At 42.3% G+C, this 23,780-nt stretch overlaps 1 protein-coding gene and 1 long non-coding RNA gene across 3 annotated transcripts in view; one reads left to right on the top strand and one right to left on the bottom strand.

The window, feature by feature from the left end:
• LOC149972614 (uncharacterized) overlaps nt 1-23,780 on the top strand; it is a 337,364-nt gene that overhangs the window by 233,915 nt on the left and 79,669 nt on the right. The window lies entirely within an intron of this gene.
• Nucleotides 8,052-22,108, bottom strand: LOC110502983 (tumor necrosis factor alpha-induced protein 3). Of its 2 annotated transcripts, XM_036960815.2 has the most exons (9): nt 21,748-22,108; nt 20,382-20,723; nt 14,294-14,484; nt 12,850-12,991; nt 12,414-12,584; nt 12,035-12,215; nt 11,016-11,800; nt 10,517-10,725; nt 8,052-10,393 (listed from the first exon to the last, which is right to left on the bottom strand). In XM_036960815.2, the coding sequence occupies exons 2-9, from the start codon at nt 20,686-20,688 to the stop codon at nt 10,115-10,117; spliced, it is 2,265 nt and encodes a 754-aa protein (XP_036816710.2). In that variant the 5' UTR covers nt 20,689-20,723; nt 21,748-22,108; the 3' UTR covers nt 8,052-10,114. The 2 variants fall into 2 exon arrangements, with proteins under 2 accessions (XP_036816710.2, XP_036816711.2); XM_036960816.2 differs by lacking the exon at nt 20,382-20,723 and having other exon boundaries at nt 21,748-22,066.

Genomic DNA, 23,780 nt, shown 5'->3' with positions numbered 1-23,780 from the left:
CGAGCTGGTCATGGGTGCACCTTAGCCACGCTCAAGGTCTTAAACGATATCATAACCGCCATCGATAAGAGACAATACTGTGCAGCTGTATTCATCGACCTGGCCAAGGCTTTCGACTCTGTCAATCACCACATTCTTATCGGAAGACTCAACAGCCATGGTTTCTCAAATGACTGCCTCGTCTGGTTCACCAACTACTTCTCTGATAGAGTTCAGTGTGTCAAATTGGAGGGCCTGTTGTCCGGACCTCTGGCATTCTCTATGGGGGAGCCACAGGATTCAATTCTCGGGCGTACTCTCTTCTCTGTATACATCAATGATGTCGCTCTTGCTGCTGGTGATTCTCTGATCCACCTCTATGCAGAAGACACAATTCTGTATACAATTCCCTTTGGAGACTGTGTTAACTAACCTCCAGACAAGCTTCAATGCCATACAACTCTCCTTCCATGGCCTCCAACTGCTCTTAAATGCAAGTAAAACTAATTGCATGCTCTTCAACCGATCACTGCCCGCACCTGCCCGCCCGTCCAGCATCACTACTCTGGACGGTTCTGACTTAGAATACATGGACAACTACAAATATCTAGGTGTCTGTTTAGACTGTAAACTCTCCCTCCAGACTCACATTAAGCATCTCCAATCCTAAATTAAATCTAGAATCGGCTTCCTATTTCGCAACAAAGCATCCTTCACTCATGCTGCCAAACATGCCCTCGTAAAACGGACTATCCTGCCGATCCTTGACTTCGGCGATGTCATTTACAAAATAGCCTCCAACACCCTACTCAGTAAATTGTATGCAGTCTATCACAGTGCTGTCTGTTTTGTCACCAAATCCCCATATACTACCCACCACTGCGACCTGTATGCTCTCGTTGGCTGGCCCTCACTTCATATTCGTCACCAAACCCACTTGCTCCAGGTCATCTATAAGTCTCTGCTAGGTAAAGCCCCGCCCTATCTCAGCTCACTGGTCACCAGAGCAACACCCACCCGTAGCACGCTCTCCAGCAGGTATATCTCACTGGTCACCCCCAAAGCCAATTCCTACTTTGGCCGCCTTTCCATCCAGTTCTCTGCTGCCAATGACTGGAACGAACTGCAAAAATCACTGAAGCTGGAGACTCATATCTCCCTCACTAACTTTAAGCACCAGCTCACAGATCACTGCACCTGTACACGGCCCATCTGTAAATAGCCCATCCAACTACCTCATCCCCCATACTGTAATTTTTGTATTTATTTTGCTCCTTTGCACCCCAGTATCTCTACTTGCACACTCATCTATCACTCCAGTGTTTATTTGCTATATTGTAATTATTTCGCCACTATGGCCTATTTATTGCCTTACCTCCCTTATCCTACCTCATTGGCACACAATGTATATAGACTTTTTCTATTGTATTATTGACTGCATGTTTGTTTATTCCATGTGTAACTCTGCGTTGTTGTTTGTGTCACACTGCTCCGCTTTATCTTGGCCAGGTCGCAGTTGTAAAATAAATACGAAATGGGTGATGGACATCCACAAATAAATACATCCCATACAAAATTTAACAGATCATACTTAATGGAGTGTGTTGGATTTACATACAGAATCTTGTCCTGATGTCACAACAGATGGGAGTTGTATTCATAACATAGCTAACCAGCTGAGCTAGCAAACAATGAAACAATAGTATAATTTCAGATTTAAAAAATGATCCATCAACAGGTTAGGTTCTACATTTCAGGAATCACAGAAGCAAGTACTCCTGTTGCACAGTTCAATTATTTATCCATTCAAACCATTTACACTAAGTGTATGAAACATTAAGAACACCTACTCTTTCCATGACATAGACTGACCAGGTGAAAGCTATGATACCTTATTGATGTTGTTAAATCCACTTCAGTCAGTGTAGATGGAGGAGAGGGGACAGGTTAAAGAAAGTTTGTTAAGCTTTGAGACAATTGAATGCGTGTGTGTGCACCATTCAGAGGGTGAATGGGCAAGGCAGAAGATTTAAGTGCCTTTGAAAGGGATATGGTAGTAAGTACCAGGCGCACCGGTTAGCGAAAGGTAAATTATTTCCTGCTTTGGAATTGTGTGGGCGTACCCCAACAACAGAATGGTTTGGGTGCATAACGATCATAACATCTTCCTCTAAGAGGAAATAGCAAGCATTTTTTAAACGTCTTTTTGACGTCTTTTTGAAAGTTTGAGGTGGGTTTTTTTAAGTGTTTTTTCTCCAGTTTATGCTTTGGCCACAAATACGAGTACAGGACGAGTCAACAACATTATTTGGGTACGAATTAGAAATTTGATATGATCAAATTTGATCATTTTGGGGGGTGGCAGGTAGCCTAGTGTTTAGAGTGTTGGACTAGTAACCGAAAGGTTGCAAGATCAAATCCCCGAGCTGAAAAGGTAAAAATCTGCTGTTCTGCCCCTGAACAAGGCAGTTAACCCACTGTTCCTAGGCCATCACTGAAAATAAGAATGTGTTCTTAACTGACTTGCCTAGATAAATAAAGGTGCATAAATAAGATATTCACAGGATGGGTATTTTAAGTAGCCTGACTGCTGATTTTATTGCTCTTTGGGGTTTATGTAAAAAACTTGGTGAAATAAATGTGTTTTTTATTTATGAGGAGCGTCAAATCTTTCTGTGATTTTATTGTGAAATCGGTGATATAAGCGTAACTTTTTGCTTTTGTCAGCCCAACCCAAACCCTATATGCAGAACATACAAACATTACAGCAAGACCACATTCAAGCACACAGGATCTGGTTTGTTTTTCATTCTTTACAATCAGTCTGTTCCATTTTCATCAGACACTCCGCCTTAGTTAGCTTTAGTTTATCATCAGCCTTTATGTAACTAAGACATCGTGGCCACAAGTACATCTCTGATAACTGCTGACTTACTTTAAACTTTCTGGTGTACCAGAGGGGTGTCATCTGGTCTGCTAGCAGACACCTTATGAGTCATCCTGTACCTCAGACTCATACATGATCATGATGCAAAATGAAACTCCCTGTGTCTCATTTTCAGCAGGTACTTACGGTTATTCACCCCATAGGCAAGGTGTACATAGCCTGTGTCGGTTAGTCACCCCATAGGCAAGGTGTACATAACCTGGGTCGGTTCGTCACCCCATAGGCAAGGTGTACATAACCTGGGTCGGTTCGTCACCCCATAGGCAAGGTGTACATAACCTGGGTCGGTTCGTCACCCCATAGGCAAGGTGTACATAACCTGTGTCGGTTCGTCACCCCATAGGCAAGGTGTACATAACCTGTGTCGGTTCGTGTCCCCATAGGCAAGGTGTACATAACCTGTGTCTAAATGAATAGTTGTGAAATGATCTGTTGGGTATTGCTACCATGATCAACTTGTTTTTCTTGCTTTTAGATAACAGGGTCAGCATTGGTTACTAACGCGGATACACCCACTTCCTATTGCAAAACAGAGCTTGCAGCTCAACTTCCTGAATTGAAACTGAAATTCTGAGCTATAACAATTTCACATAGGCTTAACATAAACACATGTTCTAACCATTGACCATGTGCAACAACATGGTAACTGCCAGGTGATAACACAGCCACCCACTTTGCATGCAAAGTTATTTTCAGATGACATGTTAATGGCGGTAGGCTGAACCACGCTAACACTTTTCCTCCCTCCCACTCACTCCTGAAATGTCACCTCTGCCCAACAACAAATAGCCCTTCCCTCAGCAGCATTAGCTTCTTATGAAGACTTTCCTTTCTGCTGTGACTCAACTGTGAGGATTCTGAGTAAGGGGGTTGACTCTTTTTCAAGCACTATGAACCAAGGCCTTAAGAGGTACAGCGGTGTGGGTTTACTTTCAGAATTACATTGTTAGAAAGAGTGAAAAAAACTACCTGACGAAGTGAAAAAAAGATATACAGTACCAGTCAAAAGTTTGGACACACCTACTCATTCAAAGGGTTTTCCTTATTTTTACTATTTTCTATATTGTATAATAGTGAAGACATCATAACTATGAAATAACACATATGGAATCATGTAGTAACCAAAAAAGTGTTAAAACAAAGCAAAATATATTTTATATGAGATTCTTCCAAGTAGCCACCCTTTGCCTTGATGACAGCTTTGCACATTCTTGCCATTCTCTCAACCAGCTTCATGAGGTAGTCACCTGGAATACATTTCAATTAACAGGTGCACATTGTTAAAAGTTAATTTGTTGAACTTCTTTCCTTCTTAATGCATTTGAGCCAATAAGTTTTGTTGTGACAAGGTAGGTTGTGATATACAGAAGATAGCCCTATTCGGTAAAGTCCATATTATGGCAAGAACAGCTCAAATAAGCAAAGAGAAACGACAGTCCATCGTTACTTTAAGACATGAAGGTCAGTCAATCTGGAACATTTCCAGCACTTTGGAAGTTTCTTCAAGTGCAGTCGCAAAAACCATCAAGCGCTATGATGAAACTGGCTCTCATGAGGAACGCCACAGGAAAGGAAGACCTAGAGTTACCTCAGCTGCAGAGGATAAGTTCGCTAGAGTTACCAGCCTCAGAAATTACAGCCCAAATAAGTGCTTCAGTGTTCACGTAACAGACACATCTCAACATCAACCATTCAGAGTACAGTCGTGGCCAAAAGTTTTGAGAATGACACAAATATTAATGTCCACAAAGTTTGCTGCTTTAGTGTCTTTAGATATTTTTGTCAGATGTTACTATGGAATACTGAAGTATAATTACAAGCATTTCATAAGTGTCAAAAGCTTTTATTGACAATTACATGAAGTTGATGCAAAGAGTCAATATTTGCAGTGTTGACCCTTCTTTTTCAAGACCTCTGCAATCTGCCCTGGCAGATTTGTCGGAATTTGCTGCAAATGACCTTCTGGGCAACATCCTGGCTGATGGCAGCCCATTCTTGCATAATCAATGCTTGGAATTTGTCGGAATTTGTGTTTGTTTTTTTGTCCACCCGCCTCTTGAGATTTGACCACAAGTTTTCAATGGGATTAAGGTCTGGGGAGTTTCCTGGCCATGGACCCAAAATATCAATGTTTTGTTCCCCGAGCCACTTAGTTATCACTTTTGCCTTATGGCAAGGTGCTCCATCATGCTGGAAAAGGCATTGTTCGTCACCAATCTGTTCCTGGATGGTTGGGAGAAGTTGCTCTCGGAGAATGTGTTGGTACCATTCTTTATTCATGGCTGTGTTCTCATGCAAAATTGTGTGTGAGCCCACTCCCTTGGCCGAGAAGCAACCCCACACATGAATGGTCTCAGGATGCTTTACTGTTTGCATGACACAGGACTGATGATAGAGCTCACCTTGTCTTCTCCGGACAAGCTTTTTACCGGATGTCCCAAACAATTGGAAAGGGAAAATGACTACCCCAGTCCTCAGCAGTCCAATCCCTGTACCTTTTGCAGAATATCAGTCTGTCCCTGGTGTTTTTCCTGGAGAGAAGTGGCTTCTTTGCTGCCCTTCTTGACACCAAGCCATCCTCCAAAAGTCTTCAGATGCACTCACACCTGCCTGTTGCCATTCCTGAGCAAGCTCTGTACGGGTGGTGCCCCGATTCCGCAGCTGAATCAACGTTAGGAGACAGTCCTGGAGCTTGCTGGACTTTCTTGGGCATCCTGAAGCTTTCTTCACAACAATTGAACCGCTCTCCTTCAAGTTCTTGATGATCCAATAAATGGTGGATATTGGTGCAATCTTACTGGCAGCAATATCCTTGCCTGTGAAGCCCTTTTTGTGCAAAGCAATGATGACGGCACGTGTTTCCTTGCAGGTAACCATGGTTGACAGAGGAAGAACAATGATTCCAAGCACCACCCTCCTTTTGAAGCTTCCAGACAGCAACGTTTGGCTACGACTGTAGACTGTGTGAATTAGGCCTTCATGGTCGAATTGCTGCAAAGAAACCACTACTTAAAGGACACAATAACAAGAAGAGACTTGCTTGTGCCAAGAAACACGAGCAATGGACATTAGACTGAAGGAAATCTGTCCTTTGGTCTGATGAGTCCAAATGTGAGATTTTTGGTTATTTTTAGTTCTTTGTGAGACACAGAGTAGATGAACAGATGATCTCCGCATGTGTGGTTCCCACCGTCAAGCATGGAGGAGGAGTTGTGAAGGTGTGGGGGTGCTTTGATGGTGAAACTGTCAGTGATTTATTTAGAATTCAAGGCACACTTAACCAGCATGGCTACCACAGCATTCTGCAGCGATACGCCTTCCCATCTGGTTTGCGCTTTGTGAGTCTATAATTTGTTTTTAACAGGACAATGACCCAACACACCTCCAGGCTGTGTAAGGGCTGTTTGACCAAGAAGAAGAGTGATGGGGTGCTGCATCAGATGACATGGCCTCCACAGTCATCCGACCTCAACCCAATTGAGATGTTTGGGATGAGTTGGACCGCAGAGTGAAGGAAAAGCAGCCAACAAGTGCTCAGCATATGTGAGAACTCCTTCAAGAATGTTGGAAAAGCATTCCTCATGAAGCTGGTAGAAATGCCAAGAGTGCCCAAAGCTGTCATCAAGGCTTTGAAGAATCTAAAATCAAAAATATATTTTGATGTGTTTAACACTTTTTTGGTTATGACATACTATTTTATAGTTTTGCTGTCTTCACTATTATTCTACAATGTAGAAAATAGTAAAAATAAAGAAAAACCCTTGAATGAGTAGGTGTGTCCAAACTTTTGACTGGTACTGTATGTGTGCGAGAGAACCAACATGTAATGTGGATGGTTTAGCTAAATTAAGAGAGTCCGTGTGGTGGTGTTTAACTTCACTTCGGCACAGTCCCATACTGTATGTCCCCACTGGAAAATACCCCACACATCTAGTGCTAAAATCACTATGCAAACAGAAAACACAGAATGTCATTTTTTACAACTAACCATTGAGCAACATACAGTCATATACATAAGTGTGAAATGTGGGGATATGTAGAAATACACTAAATATAAACACAATTGTATGTGGACACCCCTCCCTTCAAATTAGTGGATTTGGCCATTTCAGCCACACCCGTTGCTGAGAGGTGTATAAAATGCTAGAGATGTTATTGGGAAGTGGAAATGTCTAGGAGCAACAACGGCTCAGCCGCAAAGTGGTAGGCCACACAAGCTCACAGAACGAGACGGCCGAGTGCTGAAGCACGAGGTGCGTAAAAATCGTCTGTCCTCGGTTGCAACATTCACTACCGAGTTCCAAATCGCCTCTAGAAGCAACGTTAGCACAACAACTGTTCGTTGGGAGCTTAATGAAATGGGTTTCCATGGCCGAGTAGACGCACACAAGCCTAAGATCCCCATGCACAATGCCAAGTGTCGGCTTGAGCGGTGTAAAGCTCACCACTATTGGACGCTGGAGCAGTGTAAACATGTTCTCTGGAGGGATAAATCGCGCTTCACTGTCTGGCAGTCCGGTGGACGAATCTGGGTTTGGCGGACGCCAGGAGAACGGTACCTGCCCCAATACATAGTGCCAACTGTATATTTTGGTGGAGGAATAATGGTGTCGGACTGTTTTTCATGGTTCGGGCTAGGCCCCTTAGTTCCAGTGAAGGGAAATCTTAACGACACAGCATACAATGACATTCTAGACAATTCTGTGCTTCCAACTTTGTGGCAACAGTTTAGGGAAGGCCCTTTCCTGTTTCAGCATGACAATGTCCCTGTACACAAAGCGAGGTCCATACAGAAATGGTTTATCGAGATCAATGTGGAAGAACTTGACTGGCCTGCACAGAGCCCTACTTCAACCCCAGAGAACAGATTTGGGATGAATTGGAACGCAGACTGCGAGCCAGCCTAATCGCCCAACATCCATTGCCCAACCTCACTAATGCTCTTGTGGAAAGCCTTCCCAGAAGAGTGGAGGCTCTTATAGCAGCAAATGGGGGGACCAACTTAGATGTTCCACGAGTAGGTGTCCACATACTTTTGGTCATGTAGTGTATGTTCTATAGAATTTGACGCACCTACGTGCAAACACACACACACAGTTGAAATAAACAACAAGACAATGTCAGGTTTTCTTAATAAAAATAATTCATTTCAGGACATATAAATAAGTATTGAAACGCACAGTACAGATATTATTTGATATTAATAAATACTTACAAAACAAAGCTTTTCATACAATACCCTATTATTGACAGGTTACACAAAAATGTCTCACAACTTTTGCATGTTTTGTTACAACTTTGCATGTTTATGTGTAACATTGGAATGTCGTCCCTATGCATGTCAAGGAAAGTACCAGAGCAGCTTATTAAGTATTGTGTAGTATGTAGTGGTCTGAACGGGGTTCAGACCCATAACCAAAGAGCATGTACTGACAACTAATTACCCTTGTAATATATGATGTGTATCATCTGCTTAAAGCGCAGATCTATATCTATGCTGCCATAAGTCTAATCAACAAAATACATTTTTTTGCAGGCGTCAGATATGCATATTTAACAGATGTCGCATATGCATATTGAACAGACTTCAACGATGCGTTAGTTAAGAGGTCAAATCAATGCTTTGAAGACGATGGCACGTTTTTGGGCAGGAAGGAAACGTCAGTTCAAATATATAGGTTTAAAAGAAGAAAACACAGGCATGTCAGTTTTATATCAAACAGAGTAGTAGAGTGAGGCATCGTGTGAGCAGAGCAGATTTCAGCAGAGCCCCTACGATAAAGAGGTACTATACTGCAGGCCAAGTTCTATGGGTGGTGAGGTATTTTACTGCAGGCTTGTATTTGTATTTATTATGGATCCCCATCAGCTGCAGCCAAAGCAGCAGCTACTCTTCCTGGGGTCCAGCCATGCCACAGCTACAAGGTATGAACCAAGCTAAGGGCTGTGTTGCTGTTTTTCCCCACAGGTGTTTGTTAACGTTCTCCCTCCCTCCATCCTCTGAATGAGGTGTTGAGCTCTACGGGGATTTCTCCTGGATTTATGTTCTCCCTCCTCTGAATGGGGTGTTGAGCTGTACAGGGATTTCTCCTGCCTTTATGTTCTCCTTCCTTACCTCCAAACACACACTCCTTTCCTCACTGGCAAGTAACTCATTAACTAGGAGTCTGTGTGAAGGTAATTGCCCAGCATTACCACATATAGAACACACTGTAACATGGTACAACTCTCAGGGCAAGCGCTAACTTGGACTTCTACAGTAGAGATCCAAAAAGTGGTCGACAACGACATATGTACTGCCAGCAGACATCTATGTGGTGGTGGGAGAGGTTGAAAACAAGAACACAACAGCATATGTACTGCCTGTAGACATCTATGTGGTGGTGGGAGAGGTTGAAAACAAGAACACAACAGCATATGTACTGCCTGTAGACATCTATGTGGTGGTGGAAGAGGTTGAAAACAAGAACACAACAGCATATGTACTGCCAGCAGACATCTATGTGGCAGTGGGAGAGGTTGAAAACAAGAGCACAACAGCATATGTATTGAGGTTGAATATTATTGAGTTTTAACTACCGTTTTTCTCTGTCATGTAACATAACCTCTACGTTTGACTTCTGTTCGAGTAGCACCATTCAGTACTTAAGGGTACTGCCCACTCACAATCACTCAGATACTGTACATTAGCTGTCTAGGTATGGAACAGTTTTGACTGTACCTAATTCTGTTTAAACCACATTTCTACTGACCAAACTCTCATTTTGTTAGTGGTCGTGATGGCTTTGGCACAACTTTGCAGTTGTCAGAATTTTGGTCGATGAGGTTCTTAAACAAAAGCTGCAATTTATCACATTGTGTCGGTGACTAGCTGCTTGATAGAGAATTGCTTGCCCATATTATTAAGCAGCTTACGTATTGCGCTTTTTCAAGATACAATCAGTAGTACAGCATGATACTGTACACGTTGTCCGTTGTCTGACACGTATACCTCACCTTTCATCCTGTACACGTGGGATAATAATAATTGCAACAAGAGGTATTCTGCCTGCCATTTCGACTGCCCCTGCTCTTTTCTCTTCATGAGCACATGTTAAAACGGGCGTCTGGCCTTAGATTCACTAGTTTCAGAGATGCTTTGACTAGCATGGTGGCACGACCATTTTAATCTTCCCCAAACCTTTGGGCTCACCCCCTGTAGACCTGCTTAAAGTGGTCACATTCGTTACAGAAGCCTTGCTTCTCTATGTTGGCATAGTGGTCACAGCCTTGGGCTTTACAGCTCTGCTTCATCGTCTCCTTAGGTGCCCCTGCCCTCTCCCTGCGGCTCTCTCTCTGCCCTCGTGTGGCCCGGCACTCTGGACACGGGTCTGTGCAGCCGTGGGAGAAGTTACTGCAGCCATTCCACCTGCACATGGCCTGGGTCTGGGTCTTTCTGGGTTTGTCTTGTTCTGGTTTAGCAGTCCGCTGCAGATAGAGAAAAACAAAGAGGAAACAAATCATTCTACACTCTGAAACTGTAAAAATTATTTGCAATTCAAGATGTGGTGTACAGCCACTGGGCCCTGTGTGAGGGAGGGAGACACTCACCATGACCAGCGGAGGGGAGTGGGCACCGGGAGCCCTGGTAGCATTCTGGTTGAACCTGGAGCTCTGCTCGTTAAAGAAGCACTTGTTACAGTAGCCCTCCAGCATGGCATTGCCCATGGCCCCACACCCCAGGCCCTGACAGCGCGAAGCATTCTGGAAGCCTGCCTCCGACGCGTGGCGAGTCTGGATTGGAGCAGGAAGGGTCGCAACTGGAGGAGATAAACCCAGATAAACCACATGTCAAACTAACATATGACCACACACAATATCAACTATTCTTGAGATTCAGGTAAATTTGCAGCTTTTCCAGTTCTGTCTGGTGTAAACATCGAGTTAGTTTCATGTTGTTTCTAAGTATACTGACATAAGTAGACCAAGATAAGACATGACAGCTGTGGCTTTTGATGTGGCCTGATTCCTTCTATATATTTTGCTGGGACATGAAAAGAAAAGCATTTCCTGTTAAAATGACTAAGAACAAGCATCTGGTTAGACTTACGGTGGTTGGTCTGATAGTCCACATAGCAGATGGTGCAGAATCCACGCTTCTGTTGAGTACCAAAGAACTGGCATCCCAACCTTTTACAGGGTCGGCCCGAGCACTCAGATTCCTTGGACGGGGGCTTGGTCCATGACGACCCAGAAGAGGACGCTGCTGCCGGCGGCTGGGGCTCCTCGCGCCGCTCTGTGCCAGTACTCTGGAAGCAAGGGGGGCACAGTCCGTTAAATATCCTGAAGGCCTCCTGGTGGCACATGCCGCACCTTCCTGGTGCATTCTGCTGGCTGTTAAAGCAGCGTTCACACAGACCATTGTGCTCCTTGCTGCGGGTGAAAACGCAGCCAGGCATCTTGCACTTCATGGCGTGGGTTTCGCTGTAACAGCAGGACGCCGAGCGCGGTGGAGCGATGGAGAGCGGGCTGGATAACACCGCCAGGCAGCCAGAGGGGCTGGGCCGTACTCTACTACTACACCCCGGCTCACAAGCCTGATTTCCGCCTTTCGTAGAGGCAGCCTCTATCCTCCCGTTAGGCTGGCCCTGGCGTTTCTCAAAGCACTCGTGGCAGTGTGGCTGGGTGTCCACTGAGACGTAGAAGGTGCACCGTGGTGTGGCACATCGGATCTCGATGAGGGACAGCTGAGACACGGAGAAGGGGGGTGGTCTATGGGGGTGGGGGGCCCACAGTTGGTCCTTGTCCTCCTGCCAGCGCTTGTACTCGTGGTTGACCAACTGGAGGTAGTCCTCCATCAGGTTCATGTCCTCAGGCAGGTTCCCTTCATCCAGCCTGGGAAAGGCAGCACGCAACACACTCAATACTACTGATAGGATAATTATACACCTCTTGGCCAGGCTGCCAAGTTGTCAATAATGACAATTGGTTCTCAACTTGACCCACCCCAATAAATAAAGCACTACTATACCACAAAGACTTTTTAAAAACATATTTGTATTGTGCTTTTTAAACAGTGCTTTACATCCTTTTCTCTACCGTTCTCCATGGCTCTAGCGTCCCACCCACCTGGCAGCGTTGATGATGCGTGTGGTATCGTAGCCCAGTCCAATGACAGGGATCTCCATCAGCATTAGGTAGTCCTTCAGAAGCCTCTCCTTCTGCGTCTGCTCTTTCTCCATCAAGAAGTGCACATTGAGCTCCTCGAAGCCCCCGCGGCCCGGGTTGATCAGCGGCACTGCTCGGATCTCTGGGGCACACAGTCATAATGATGATATACAGGAAGTAGTATATAGCTAGCACCTTTCTGGGACACAATGACACCGTACACCAAAACAGCACAATAAATGACCCAATTTAGTAAGATGTGGAAGATAGGTCACATTCCCCCTCATCCTACAAGCACTTCTCAACACAGTAATCTATCAACAACGGTTACTGTTCACACCTGGGCCACTGTCTTTGATGGTGATGAGGGGGGCAAAGTGCTGGGAGTCGTAGCCGAGCACTATGGGGTACTTGTAGCACTCCCTTGGAGGCCAGTGCAGAGGAAGGTAGATGCCCCCCACGTTGAGGGGAGAGAAGGAGGAGCAGGACCTCATGCTGCGCAGCACCTGGTCTGTAAGGATACAGCCATGAGTTAGTCACTGAACACAATACAGCACACTGACTGCTTCTACTGCTGTAGTAGGCAAACCTACAGACACAGCACACTGACTACTTCTACTGCTATAGTAGACAGACCTACAAAAAGACAGCACACTGACTGATTATACTGCTGTAGTAGACAAATCTACAGAAAGACCTACAGAAACTGCATATACGTCTGCGTTTGAACCTCTGATGAACTGAGTGATGAGAGGGTTCATTGAGGAAGGCTGTACCTGCAATGACGATGATGGGCCTGCGGAGGATGTTGGAGAGGATAAAGATGTGCATGTCCTCCAGGGAGTCAAACTGCAGCCCATTGCGGCTGGACACAGGCGAGGCCATCTTGATGATCTTCTCCCATTCCTCCTCCCAATTCTGACAGAAGAATAATAAATTACAACCAATTTAGCTGCTATAAACATCATGATCATACTAACAATTGATACTACTAACAGACCTGGGTGATACTACTAACCACCCTTGGTGATACTACCAACAGGTGATACTACTAACAGACCTGGGTGATACTACTAACATACCTGGTTGAAACTACCAACATACCTGGTTGAAACTACCAACAGGTGATACTACTAACAGACCTGGGTGATACTAGTAACAGACCTGGGTGATACTAGTAACAGACCTGGGTGACACTACTAACAGACATGGGTGACACTACTAACAGACCTGGGTGATACTAGTAACAGACCTGTGTGATACTAGTAACAGACCTGGGTGATACTAGTAACAGACCTGGGTGATACTAGTAACAGACCTGGGTGATACTACTAACAGACCTGGGTGATACTACTAACAGACCTGGGTGATACTACTAACAGACCTGGGTGATACTACTAACCACCCTTGGTGATACTACCAACAGGTGATACTACTAACAGACCTCGGTGATACTACTAACATACCTGGTTGAAACTACCAACAGGTGATACTACTAACAGACCTGGGTGATACTAGTAACAGACCTGGGTGATACTAGTAACAGACCTGGGTGATACTAGTAACAGACCTGGGTGATACTACTAACAGACCTGGGTGATACTACTAACAGACCTGGGTGATACTACTAACAGACCTGGGTGATACTACTAACAGACCTGGGTGATTCTACTAACATACCTGGGTGATTCTACTAACATACCTGGGTGATACTACTGACAGACCTGGGTGAAACTACTTACAGACCTGGGTGATACTACTAACAGACCTGAGTGATACTACTAACAGGTGATTCTACTAACATACCTGGGTGATACTAGTACCAGACCTGGGTGATACTACTAACAGACCTGGGTGACACTACTAACAGACATGGGTGACACTACTAACAGACCTGGGTGATACTAGTAACAGACCTGGGTGATACTAGTAACATACCTGGGTGATACTAGTAACAGACCTGGGTGATACTAGTAACAGACCTGGGTGATACTAGTAACAGACCTGGGTGATACTACTAACAGACCTGGGTGATACTACTAACAGACCTGGGTGATACTACTGACAGACCTGGGTGATACTACTGACAGACCTGAGGTCTGCTATAGTAACACCATCCTGGTCGTAGAGGAGGTCTGCTATAGTAACACCATCCTGGTCGTAGAGGAGGTATGTTATTCAAACACAATCCTGGTCGTAGAGGGGGCCTTCGTTCCTCACCATGGTGCTGTAACGCAGGCCAGTCTGGGTGAACTCCTGAGACTGCAGTAGCTCTGTCTGGAAACGGGCTCTAAAGTTGCCTGTTTCGTTCTCCTTGAGCACACTGTGCAGGGCCTTCCTCAGGACCAGGTCTGTGTCCTGCACCCCCAGCATGTACTGAGAGGCAGCATGGAGAAGACAGTTCCCATCTCCTGCAACACACACAAAGCCATGACATATGGGGGTAGATATTACATTCAAGTGTAGGCTCTTAATTTGATCACTCTTTTGTTGTTGAGAATTTATTATGTTCACGCATTCAAACTTTGGAAAGTTCCATCTGGTTTGATCCAGGCATGTAGAGTGGAGGGTAAGTTTATCAACAGTTCCGTTACTAATACAACTCTTTACTATGATTCTGTGTTTGTGAAATACAAACTTCCCATCACCACAGGTAAGACTGCGAGTTATTAACAGCAAAACTATCCATCGCCGACAAAGACCTGTATCGCTCTGAGAAAAAGGAGGAAAAGGAGAGGGGATTTCCAGAGCAGCTCTCGCAGCGCTCTTCAGGCATCCGTTATATCTGACCACCATTCATCACCTTACAGAGGAAATATAAAACGGCCTGAGAAAGTTTGATATCATAGACTATCAGCACTGTTGGTTTGTTATATCTGACCACCATTCATCACCTTACAGTGGAAATGATGTCACAGAATATCAGCACTGTTGGTTTGTGTGATGTACTTTCGTCGCTTTCCATGTGTTGTCTTCTATGGTTGTCTTCATGCCATACAACATGGCTAAAACAGACTGGGCCACTAGGCCAATGACACATACAGTATTGTTTTAAACTCTAACTGTAGTTTGCTCCCTTGGCACGTTAACACTAAAACAACCTAAACTAAATAAGATAATGAAAAAACAGCCTTCAGTGATGACTGGAGAGGGTGCCAGATGGGCAAAAGGAGTAAATCAGGTAAAGTTGCATTTGCAGGTTTAATTCCTAGTTTAAGAAATCAATGATAAACCATCTGGGAGACAAACCGTCTTACTCTTACTGCAGGGCGGTGGGGTCTTTTTGTCATTGTAACAAAATGGGCCTAAAGCATTTGAAATACCCTGCTGCCTGCCACACCAAAGAGAGGAATTTCCCTGATTGTGGTTCTCTGTGACTAAGTGCCGTGAAGCTGCCATTTGACTCTTTCTTCCCCTTGTCAGCTACTCCAGAGACATCCGAGACATGTTGCCCTGGACTTTCCAGAGGGGCGGTGCTTGGCTCGGCTGGAATGTTTTCTATTCACGAGCTTCACCAACAACCAATAGAGATCTCATATTTTACACCCGCATATTTCTTTACCTAAAAGAAGAAGTTCTGAGTTCCGACACTGAATACCTTCGGCCTTCCTCTTTTTGTCTTCCGCCATGTCGAATACACCAGTAGAGGTGGACAGCGTGTCGAATACACCAGTAGAGGTGGACAGCGTGTCGAATACACCAGTAGAGGTGGACAGCGTGTCGAATACACCAGTAGAGATGGACAGCGTGTCGAATACACCAGTAGAGGTGGACAGCGTGTCGAATACACCAGTAGAGGTGGACAGCGTGTCGAATACACCAGTAGAGGTGGACAGCGTGTCGAATACACCAGTAGAGGTGGACAGCGTGTCGAATACACCAGTAGAGGTGGACAGCGTGTCGAATACACCAGTAGAGGTGGACAGCGTGTCGAATACACCAGTAGAGGTGGACAGCGTGTCGAATACACCAGTAGAGGTGGACAGCGTGTCGAATACACCAGTAGAGGTGGACAGCGTGTCGAATACACCAGTAGAGGTGGACAGCGTGTCGAATACACCAGTAGAGGTGGACAGCGTGTCGAATACACCAGTAGAGGTGGACAGCGTGTCGAATACACCAGTAGAGGTGGACAGCGTGTCGAATACACCAGTAGAGGTGGACAGCGTGTCGAATACACCAGTAGAGGTGGACAGCGTGTCGAATACACCAGTGGAGATGGACAGCGTGTCGAATACACCAGTAGAGATGGACAGCGTGTCGAATACACCAGTAGAGATGGACAGCGTGTGGAATACACCAGTAGAGGTGGACAGCGTGTCGAATACACCAGTAGAGGTGGACAGCGTGTCGAATACACCAGTAGAGGTGGACAGCGTGTCGAATACACCAGTAGAGGTGGACAGCGTGTCGAATACACCAGTAGAGGTGGACAGCGTGTCGAATACACCAGTAGAGATGGACAGCGTGTCGAATACACCAGTAGAGGTGGACAGCGTGTCGAATACACCAGTAGAGGTGGACACTGTGTTGCGATAAGTGCAACACTGTTTTTACATACTGTATGCCCTCAAATATTATACCTTTGTAATGTGTATCACTATCATACCCTTGTAATATGTGCATTACTATTATAACTATGTAATATGTAAGTCCTGAATGTTGATTGGCTGAAAGCCATGGTATATCAGACCGTATTCCATGGGTATGACAAAAAAGTACAATTTACTGGTCTAATTACGTTGGTAACCAGTTTATAATAGTGATAAGGCAATAAGGTATTTGTGGTATATGCAAAATGTATTATAACTATGTAATAGGTAAATTACTATTATAACTATGTAATAGCTATTATAACTATGTAATATGTACATTACTATTATTAACTATGTATTAGCTATTATAACTATGTAATATCTACATTACTTTTACAACTATGTTATATATATCACTATTACAACTATGTAATAGGTATTATAACTATAATATGTACATTACTATTATAACTCTGTAGTTGGTATTATGACTGTAATTGTACGTTACTATTATAACTATGTAATAGGTATTACAACTATGTAATAGCTACATTACTATTACAACTATGTAATATCTACATTACTATTACAACTATGTAATATCTACATTACTATTACAACTATGTAATATCTACATTACTATTATAACTATGTAATAGGTATTACAACTATGTAATATCTACATTACTATTACAACTATGTAATATCTACAATACTATTACAACTATGTAATATCTACATTACTTTTACAACTATGTTATATGTATATTACTACTATAACTATGCAATGGTATTATAACTAATATGTATATTGCTATTATAACTATGTAATAGGTATTATACCTATGTATTATGTATATTACTACTACACCTATGTAATATGTACATTACTAGTACATTACTATTATAACTATGTAATATGTACATTACTATTATAACTATGTAATAGGTGTTATAACTATGTAATAGGTATTATAACCATGTAATAGGTATTATAACTATGTAATAGGTATATTACTATTATAGCTCTGTAATAGGTATTATAACTATGTAATATGTACATTACTACTATAACTATGTCATAGGTATTATAACTATGTAATATGTACATTACTATTATAACTATGTAATATGTACATTACTACTATAACTATGTCATAGGTATTATAACTATGTAATATGTACATTACTATTATAACTATGTAATAGGTGTTATAACTATGTAATAGGTATTATAACCATGTAATAGGTATTATAACTATGTAATATGTACATTACTACTATAACTATGTCATAGGTATTATAACTATGTAATATGTATATTACTATCATAACTATGTCATAGTAATATACATATTACATAGTTATAATACCTATCATAACTATGTCATAGGTATTATAACTATGTAATATGTACGTTACTATTATAACTATGTAATATGTACGTTACTATTATAACTATGTAATATGTATATTACTACTATAACTATGTAATAGGTATTATAACCATGTAATATGTATATTACTACTATAACTATATAATATGTACATTACTATTATAACTATGTAATAGGTATTATAACTATGTAATATGTATATTACTACTATAACTATATAATATGTATATTACTACTATAACTATGTAATATGTATATTACTACTATAACTATGTAATATGTATATTACTACTATAACTATGTAATAGGTATTATAACCATGTAATATGTATATTACTACTATAACTATGTAATATGTATATTACTATTATAACTATGTAATATGTATATTACTACTATAACTATGTAATATGTACATTACTATTATAACTATGTAATAGGTATTATAACTATATAATATGTACATTACTATTATAACTATGTAATAGGTATTATAACTACGTAATATGTATATTACTACTATAACTATGTAATATGTATATTACTACTATAACTATGTAATATGTGCATTAATATTATAACTATGTAATAGGTATTATAACTATATAATAAGTATATTACTATTACAACTCTGTAATATGTATTATAACTATGTAATATGTACATTGCGATTATAACTATGTAATACGCTGAATCATGAGGTGATGGTCGTGGATGAATAGCACAACAATGGGCTTCAGGATCTCGTCAATTTACCACAATAAAATTAAATCGTCTAAGTTTACCGTAGCTTATGCCTGTCCATACCATAACCCCACCGTCACTATGGGGCACTCTGTTCACAACAGCAAACTGCTCACCCACACAACACCATACACGTGGTTTGCGGTTGTTTTGAGGCCGGTTGGACGTAATGCCAAATCCTCTAAAACAACTTTAGGTGGGTTATGACAGAGAAATTAACATATAATTCTCTGACAACAGCTCTGGTGGACATTCCTGCAGTCAACATGCTAATTGCACACTCAAAACTTAAGACATCTGTGGCATTGCGTTGTGTGACAAAACTGCATATTTTATTGTCCCCAGCACAAGGTTCCCATCCTCTACCTCTCCTGTCCTCCTCTACCTCTCCTGTCCTCCTCTACCTCTCCTGTCCTCCTCTACCTCTCCTGTCCTCCTCTATCTCTCCTGTCCTCCTCTACCTCTCCGGTACAGTACTCCTCTACCTCTCTGGTCCTGTCCTGTCCTCCCCTAGTCCTCTACCTCTCCTGTCCTGTCCTTATTCACCAGTCACCTTACGCAATGGATTCATTACAGTGAGTCAGCAGCCAGCCAGCCAGCAACAGACAGAGTGGTCCTCCTCAGTCTGAAAGTCATAGCTGCTATGTCATTCATAGGAAAAACTACTCTATACTATAATTTCCCAAATCAAGGTCTGGCTGAGCCCTCCAGAGACTTCTATATTTTCTAAATCAAGGCCTGTCTGGGCCCTCCAAAGACTTCTATATTTTCTAAATCAAGGCCTGTCTGGGCCCTCCAAAGACTTCTATATTTTCCAAATGTAGGCATGGGTGGGCCCTCCAGAGACTTATATGAGGAAATTCCACTCACTCAATAGAAAGGAAATATGTATCATGTCAAGGGTCTTTCTGGATCAGATTTACAGGAAGACAAACTTCTCTTATCACTATAATTTTACTGGAAATACTTTAGTTTCAACATATAGGGAAAATACATTAGCCTTTGATTCACGTTTCATGTACTGCTACTATGGTGTGACAGCATTAAAATGGCAAAGGTTCAAGATGCCAGGTGTTAAGATATTACCCTCAATAAGACAATAAACCCAATAACCTGGTTATATATCCACCTGACAATAACATTCCATCTTTGCAATGATTCAATGAAATTACATGACTGACATGGTCACTAACCCACGTGTGAGTCAAGACAAGTGGGGTTATTTGCTGTATGATTTGTGAATAAAGGTCCAACTCACTTAGCTACTTATTGAGAGAAGGGGTATACCCAAACCTCCACTGCAAAGCAGACAGAAACAAATCATTACAGAGTTTGAATGTCAACAGAATTAACTCGGTCAACATGGTCTTTAGAACAATGGAGGGGAAATTATCAGTATGACATCATAGAATTTCTGCTTTGGGATGTCCCACATAAGTACCCTAGATGTTATGATCTACAAATAATGTACTGTAAATCTGCAGAGTCATGTTAGGTACCAGTCAAATCAAGAGCTAATAATGGAAATTCTAAAAGTGACACAACCCCCCCCTCTTTTCACAAATACCTCCTACCTTCCTACTAGAATGACCAACAAGGGGAACAGGCACCCAAACCAAACTAATACATTACCATTGGTCCTCAGTGGTACCATTTTCTTGACCTCGTGGCACCAGTTGAGCTTCTTCTCCTGCTCTAGGGAGCTCTGCATGGCCCTGTCCAAGATGGCTGCCTGAATGACCTGTTGGAAGGCCTGAGGGAACTGGCTCATGCTGATCATTTCCAGTGTGTACCGGTGCATGCCCCGCAGGTGGTGCATCAGGCTTTCACTGCCCGCCGGCTTCACTACATCGTTGGGCACCCGCTCCCGGATCTTGACCGCTTTCAGCAGGTTACTCACAAAGAGGAACTTGGGCAGGAAATTCTGTCCCTGGGACATGGTGTTCACCAGATGTAACGTGTACCAATGCAGAACTGAAGAGTAGGAAAACAGTTGTTGGTTGGTTTCATTGGCAGCATGTGGTTCTGATCTCTGGACTATATGGCCCACTTCTAATACTAGACAAAGTGGGGGTCATGACTAAAGACAAACAAGACAGCTTTTGTGTTCTTTTCCAAGTTAGAATTCCCCCACAACCTCTGTTGCCCCAATGGGACAGAGGCACCCTCTACAAGCTGATGGTGATTTTTCAGACCCTAAGCCAAAGGACAGCTGTAGGCAGAGGCTAGTTAAAAATAATAATAAGGCCCACTCACAACCACCATCACAGAAAAGTAATGCTTCGATAATACTGGCAATGATTGATGCATAAGAATGGAACTACTTAAAACCCTTACAGTTCTTTCCATTTGTCAAATTGGAGGACCATTGAAACAGGAACTTGTCAGTCAGGCATTACTTATAACATAACAATAGGCTCTTATGATCTTATTGAAGAGGTGCCCAACTACAATGTGATAAAATAAGATGTATACACTGTATATTTTATGCACCGTGTACAGTGACAAAACTATTCAAGCATCCTTCATCAATTACAGTATAGCCTACCTTGAAGGCGCATAATGTAATTGTAGAATAACCTCTAAATATCTATGTAATAAGGAGAGTGTAGCTCTTTCGATATTGGCAGACTTTGGTCAGAGCACGGGGAATCATGAGCGCTGCAGTTGACACAAAAGACAGTAACAGGAGCCTGCTGACTGACGTTCAAATTACTTAGTCCATTCCTCTGACAGCAACGTTTGAAACATTGTAACATTGCATCGCGAGTATTGTCATAAACATAGTTAAAATGTAACATGAACTATTAATTCCATATTTAATTGCTTGAGGGTGACGTCTTCGTAAACAATGGCGCCCACCGACGTGCGCAACCTCGGTCTGTCTCCCCAGAAACACAACAATGCAACGACGTATAGTATATAGATTTCAAACGCTAAAACGAAAGTGAGTTCCAATTATTGATAGAGAAACATATAGAATATGAATGCATATTACCTGTACAATAAGACCACCAACAAAGCCCTAAGGATGCTCCTGGTAGTCTTCTGCCACTTCAATCAGGGTAACCGCAGCAGTCCAAACAGCGCCATTCAGCCTTCTTCACAATCAATTATATGTTGGTATGTTTACTCTTTATGTCAAAGCATAGATCACGTCCTCCAACTTAATGTATTTCATGCAGACTGCGGAAAAGCCCAGGCAGACAAAGGGGATTCCCAGTGTTAGGGACTTTCCACTTATCTCTCACAGCCTTCAGACGCAGTTACATCTCACAAAACATAGGGGGTGTCTGAGCAAAGCGCCATTATGCTACGTTCTCTGGATCGTGTTGGTGACGAATAGCGCACTGAAATGCATGGTCCCACCTACTGTGCACAATGGAGGCGCGTCAGTGAGCACAAAGAGGGCGTGTCATTTTTTTACGAGACAGCGAGCCCTAGAAAAAATTATTACATTGGAATGAGATAAGTCATAATTCTGACCTAAATCCTGACTCAGATTCACGATAAAAATTTAGACGTTGGCCTACATACCCTAGTCTTATTATGGGAGAAATGTATTTCCACAATCCTATGCATTGCCATGAATAGAATAGAATGGAATAGAATGAAATGGAATGGAATTGAATAGAATTTAATGAAATGGATTAGAATGGAATGGAATGTATTGTCCATTTGGTTAGAATGGCTGCTGGTCCGCCTCTCTGACCTCTCAAAAATAACTACATGTTTGTTACATGTGGGTAGGCCTACAGTAAATAAGATTAAGATTTAAATAACTTTATTGGTCAATTGCACATAAGGTCCAACCAAAATTTTACTTCCACTTTTAACCCAACACTCCGAAAGACACACATACTTACATATCCAGGTTTTTGGAGAGGTGCGGGGTAATTACAGTGTAGGAAGGCAAAGCATACTGTAGTCACATAATTACACCTATACAGCATGCACTTAAACGATTTGCAAGCAAACTTACATGGAGATTACTGATTCATCTAAAATAATACTTCTAGGGTGATGGGGCTTACCCACAATTCATTTGAGTTTATTAACACATCTAATCCATATAAAGGATATGTGTAATTACCCATAACCTCATGTCTACTCAACATAGACAGCTATTTGCAGCAGCATAACCCTCAGCTACACAGAGCATCATACTTTACCTGCATTGTATATAAAGACTATTTAGGGGCTCCCCCTCTGGTGTAATGCAGTCTGATGAAGGCCATTTGCAGCCACTGTAGAGGAAGGAAGTCAGGAAAGAGCTGGTCCTCTACCAGATAGCAACTCCCTTTGTGCAGTGTAGAACATTGAGTTGACAAGGTAAACATCTGTTGTTCTGCCCCTGAACAAGGCAGTTAACCCACTGTTCCCTGGTAGGCTGTCATTGTGAAAAAGAATTTGTTCTTAACTGACTTGCCTAGTTAAATAAAGGGGAAAAAAAGCTTGAGTCATCACAGTCTAGCTAGCTGGTTCATTGTCTTTAGATATCAAGCAGCAGTGCCATCTATTGGACAAAGCTGTACAAATAATTCAGGAAAAAGCAACACAAGGGGGCAGACATGTTCCATGATGAGAATGTCACAGAACTAAAGGTGTCCTATCATCCAAAAAGCAGAAGCTCCATACTCTGAAAATACTCCATAAAAGTGCAAAATACAAATGGTGCCAACATGCCTCACTCAAAACTAGTTCCCAACATCATCAACTAGAATTAGTTGTATAGGCATGTCTTAAATTCCAATGCTGATGGGTTCCCTCACTATCATGTGGTTGCCTTATTCCACATATAGCTGCTTAATAACTACAATCTTATTGTTAAGGTTGATTACTGCTGTGTTTTAATCCATGGTTTATTCACGCCAAGACAAAAAGAGGACATATGGATTAATACAATGAGGGTTTGTTACATAGAATAAGTCAAGAATTCTAATTGTATGGTTTGGTCAATGAAACTTTAATGTGGAGATAGGGTGAACACGAAAAATATACAACTTTGTTCTTGCAAAGTGTTTTACATTT

The sequence above is a fragment of the Oncorhynchus mykiss genome, chromosome 23 (assembly GCF_057628025.1).
Source record: "Oncorhynchus mykiss isolate SJ-2025 chromosome 23, ASM5762802v1, whole genome shotgun sequence".
In the NCBI taxonomy this organism is placed as follows: Eukaryota; Metazoa; Chordata; class Actinopteri; order Salmoniformes; family Salmonidae; genus Oncorhynchus; species Oncorhynchus mykiss.
The sequence above is the reverse complement of the archived record's forward strand: the minus strand, read 5'-3'. Positions and strand labels throughout refer to the sequence as shown.

Bases quoted from the DNA above. Each gene is read 5' to 3' on its own strand.
- LOC110502983 (XM_036960815.2), bottom strand. From the start codon at position 20,688: ATGTCCCAGGGACAGAATTTCCTGCCCAAGTTCCTCTTTGTGAGTAAC. The intron at 11,801-12,034 runs GTGGGTGGGACG...TGCCTTTCCCAG, and splicing joins CGCATCATCAACGCTGCCAG to GCTGGATGAAGGGAACCTGC. The intron at 10,726-11,015 runs GTAAGTCTAACC...TATCTCCTCCAG, and splicing joins GGACTATCAGACCAACCACC to TTGCGACCCTTCCTGCTCCA.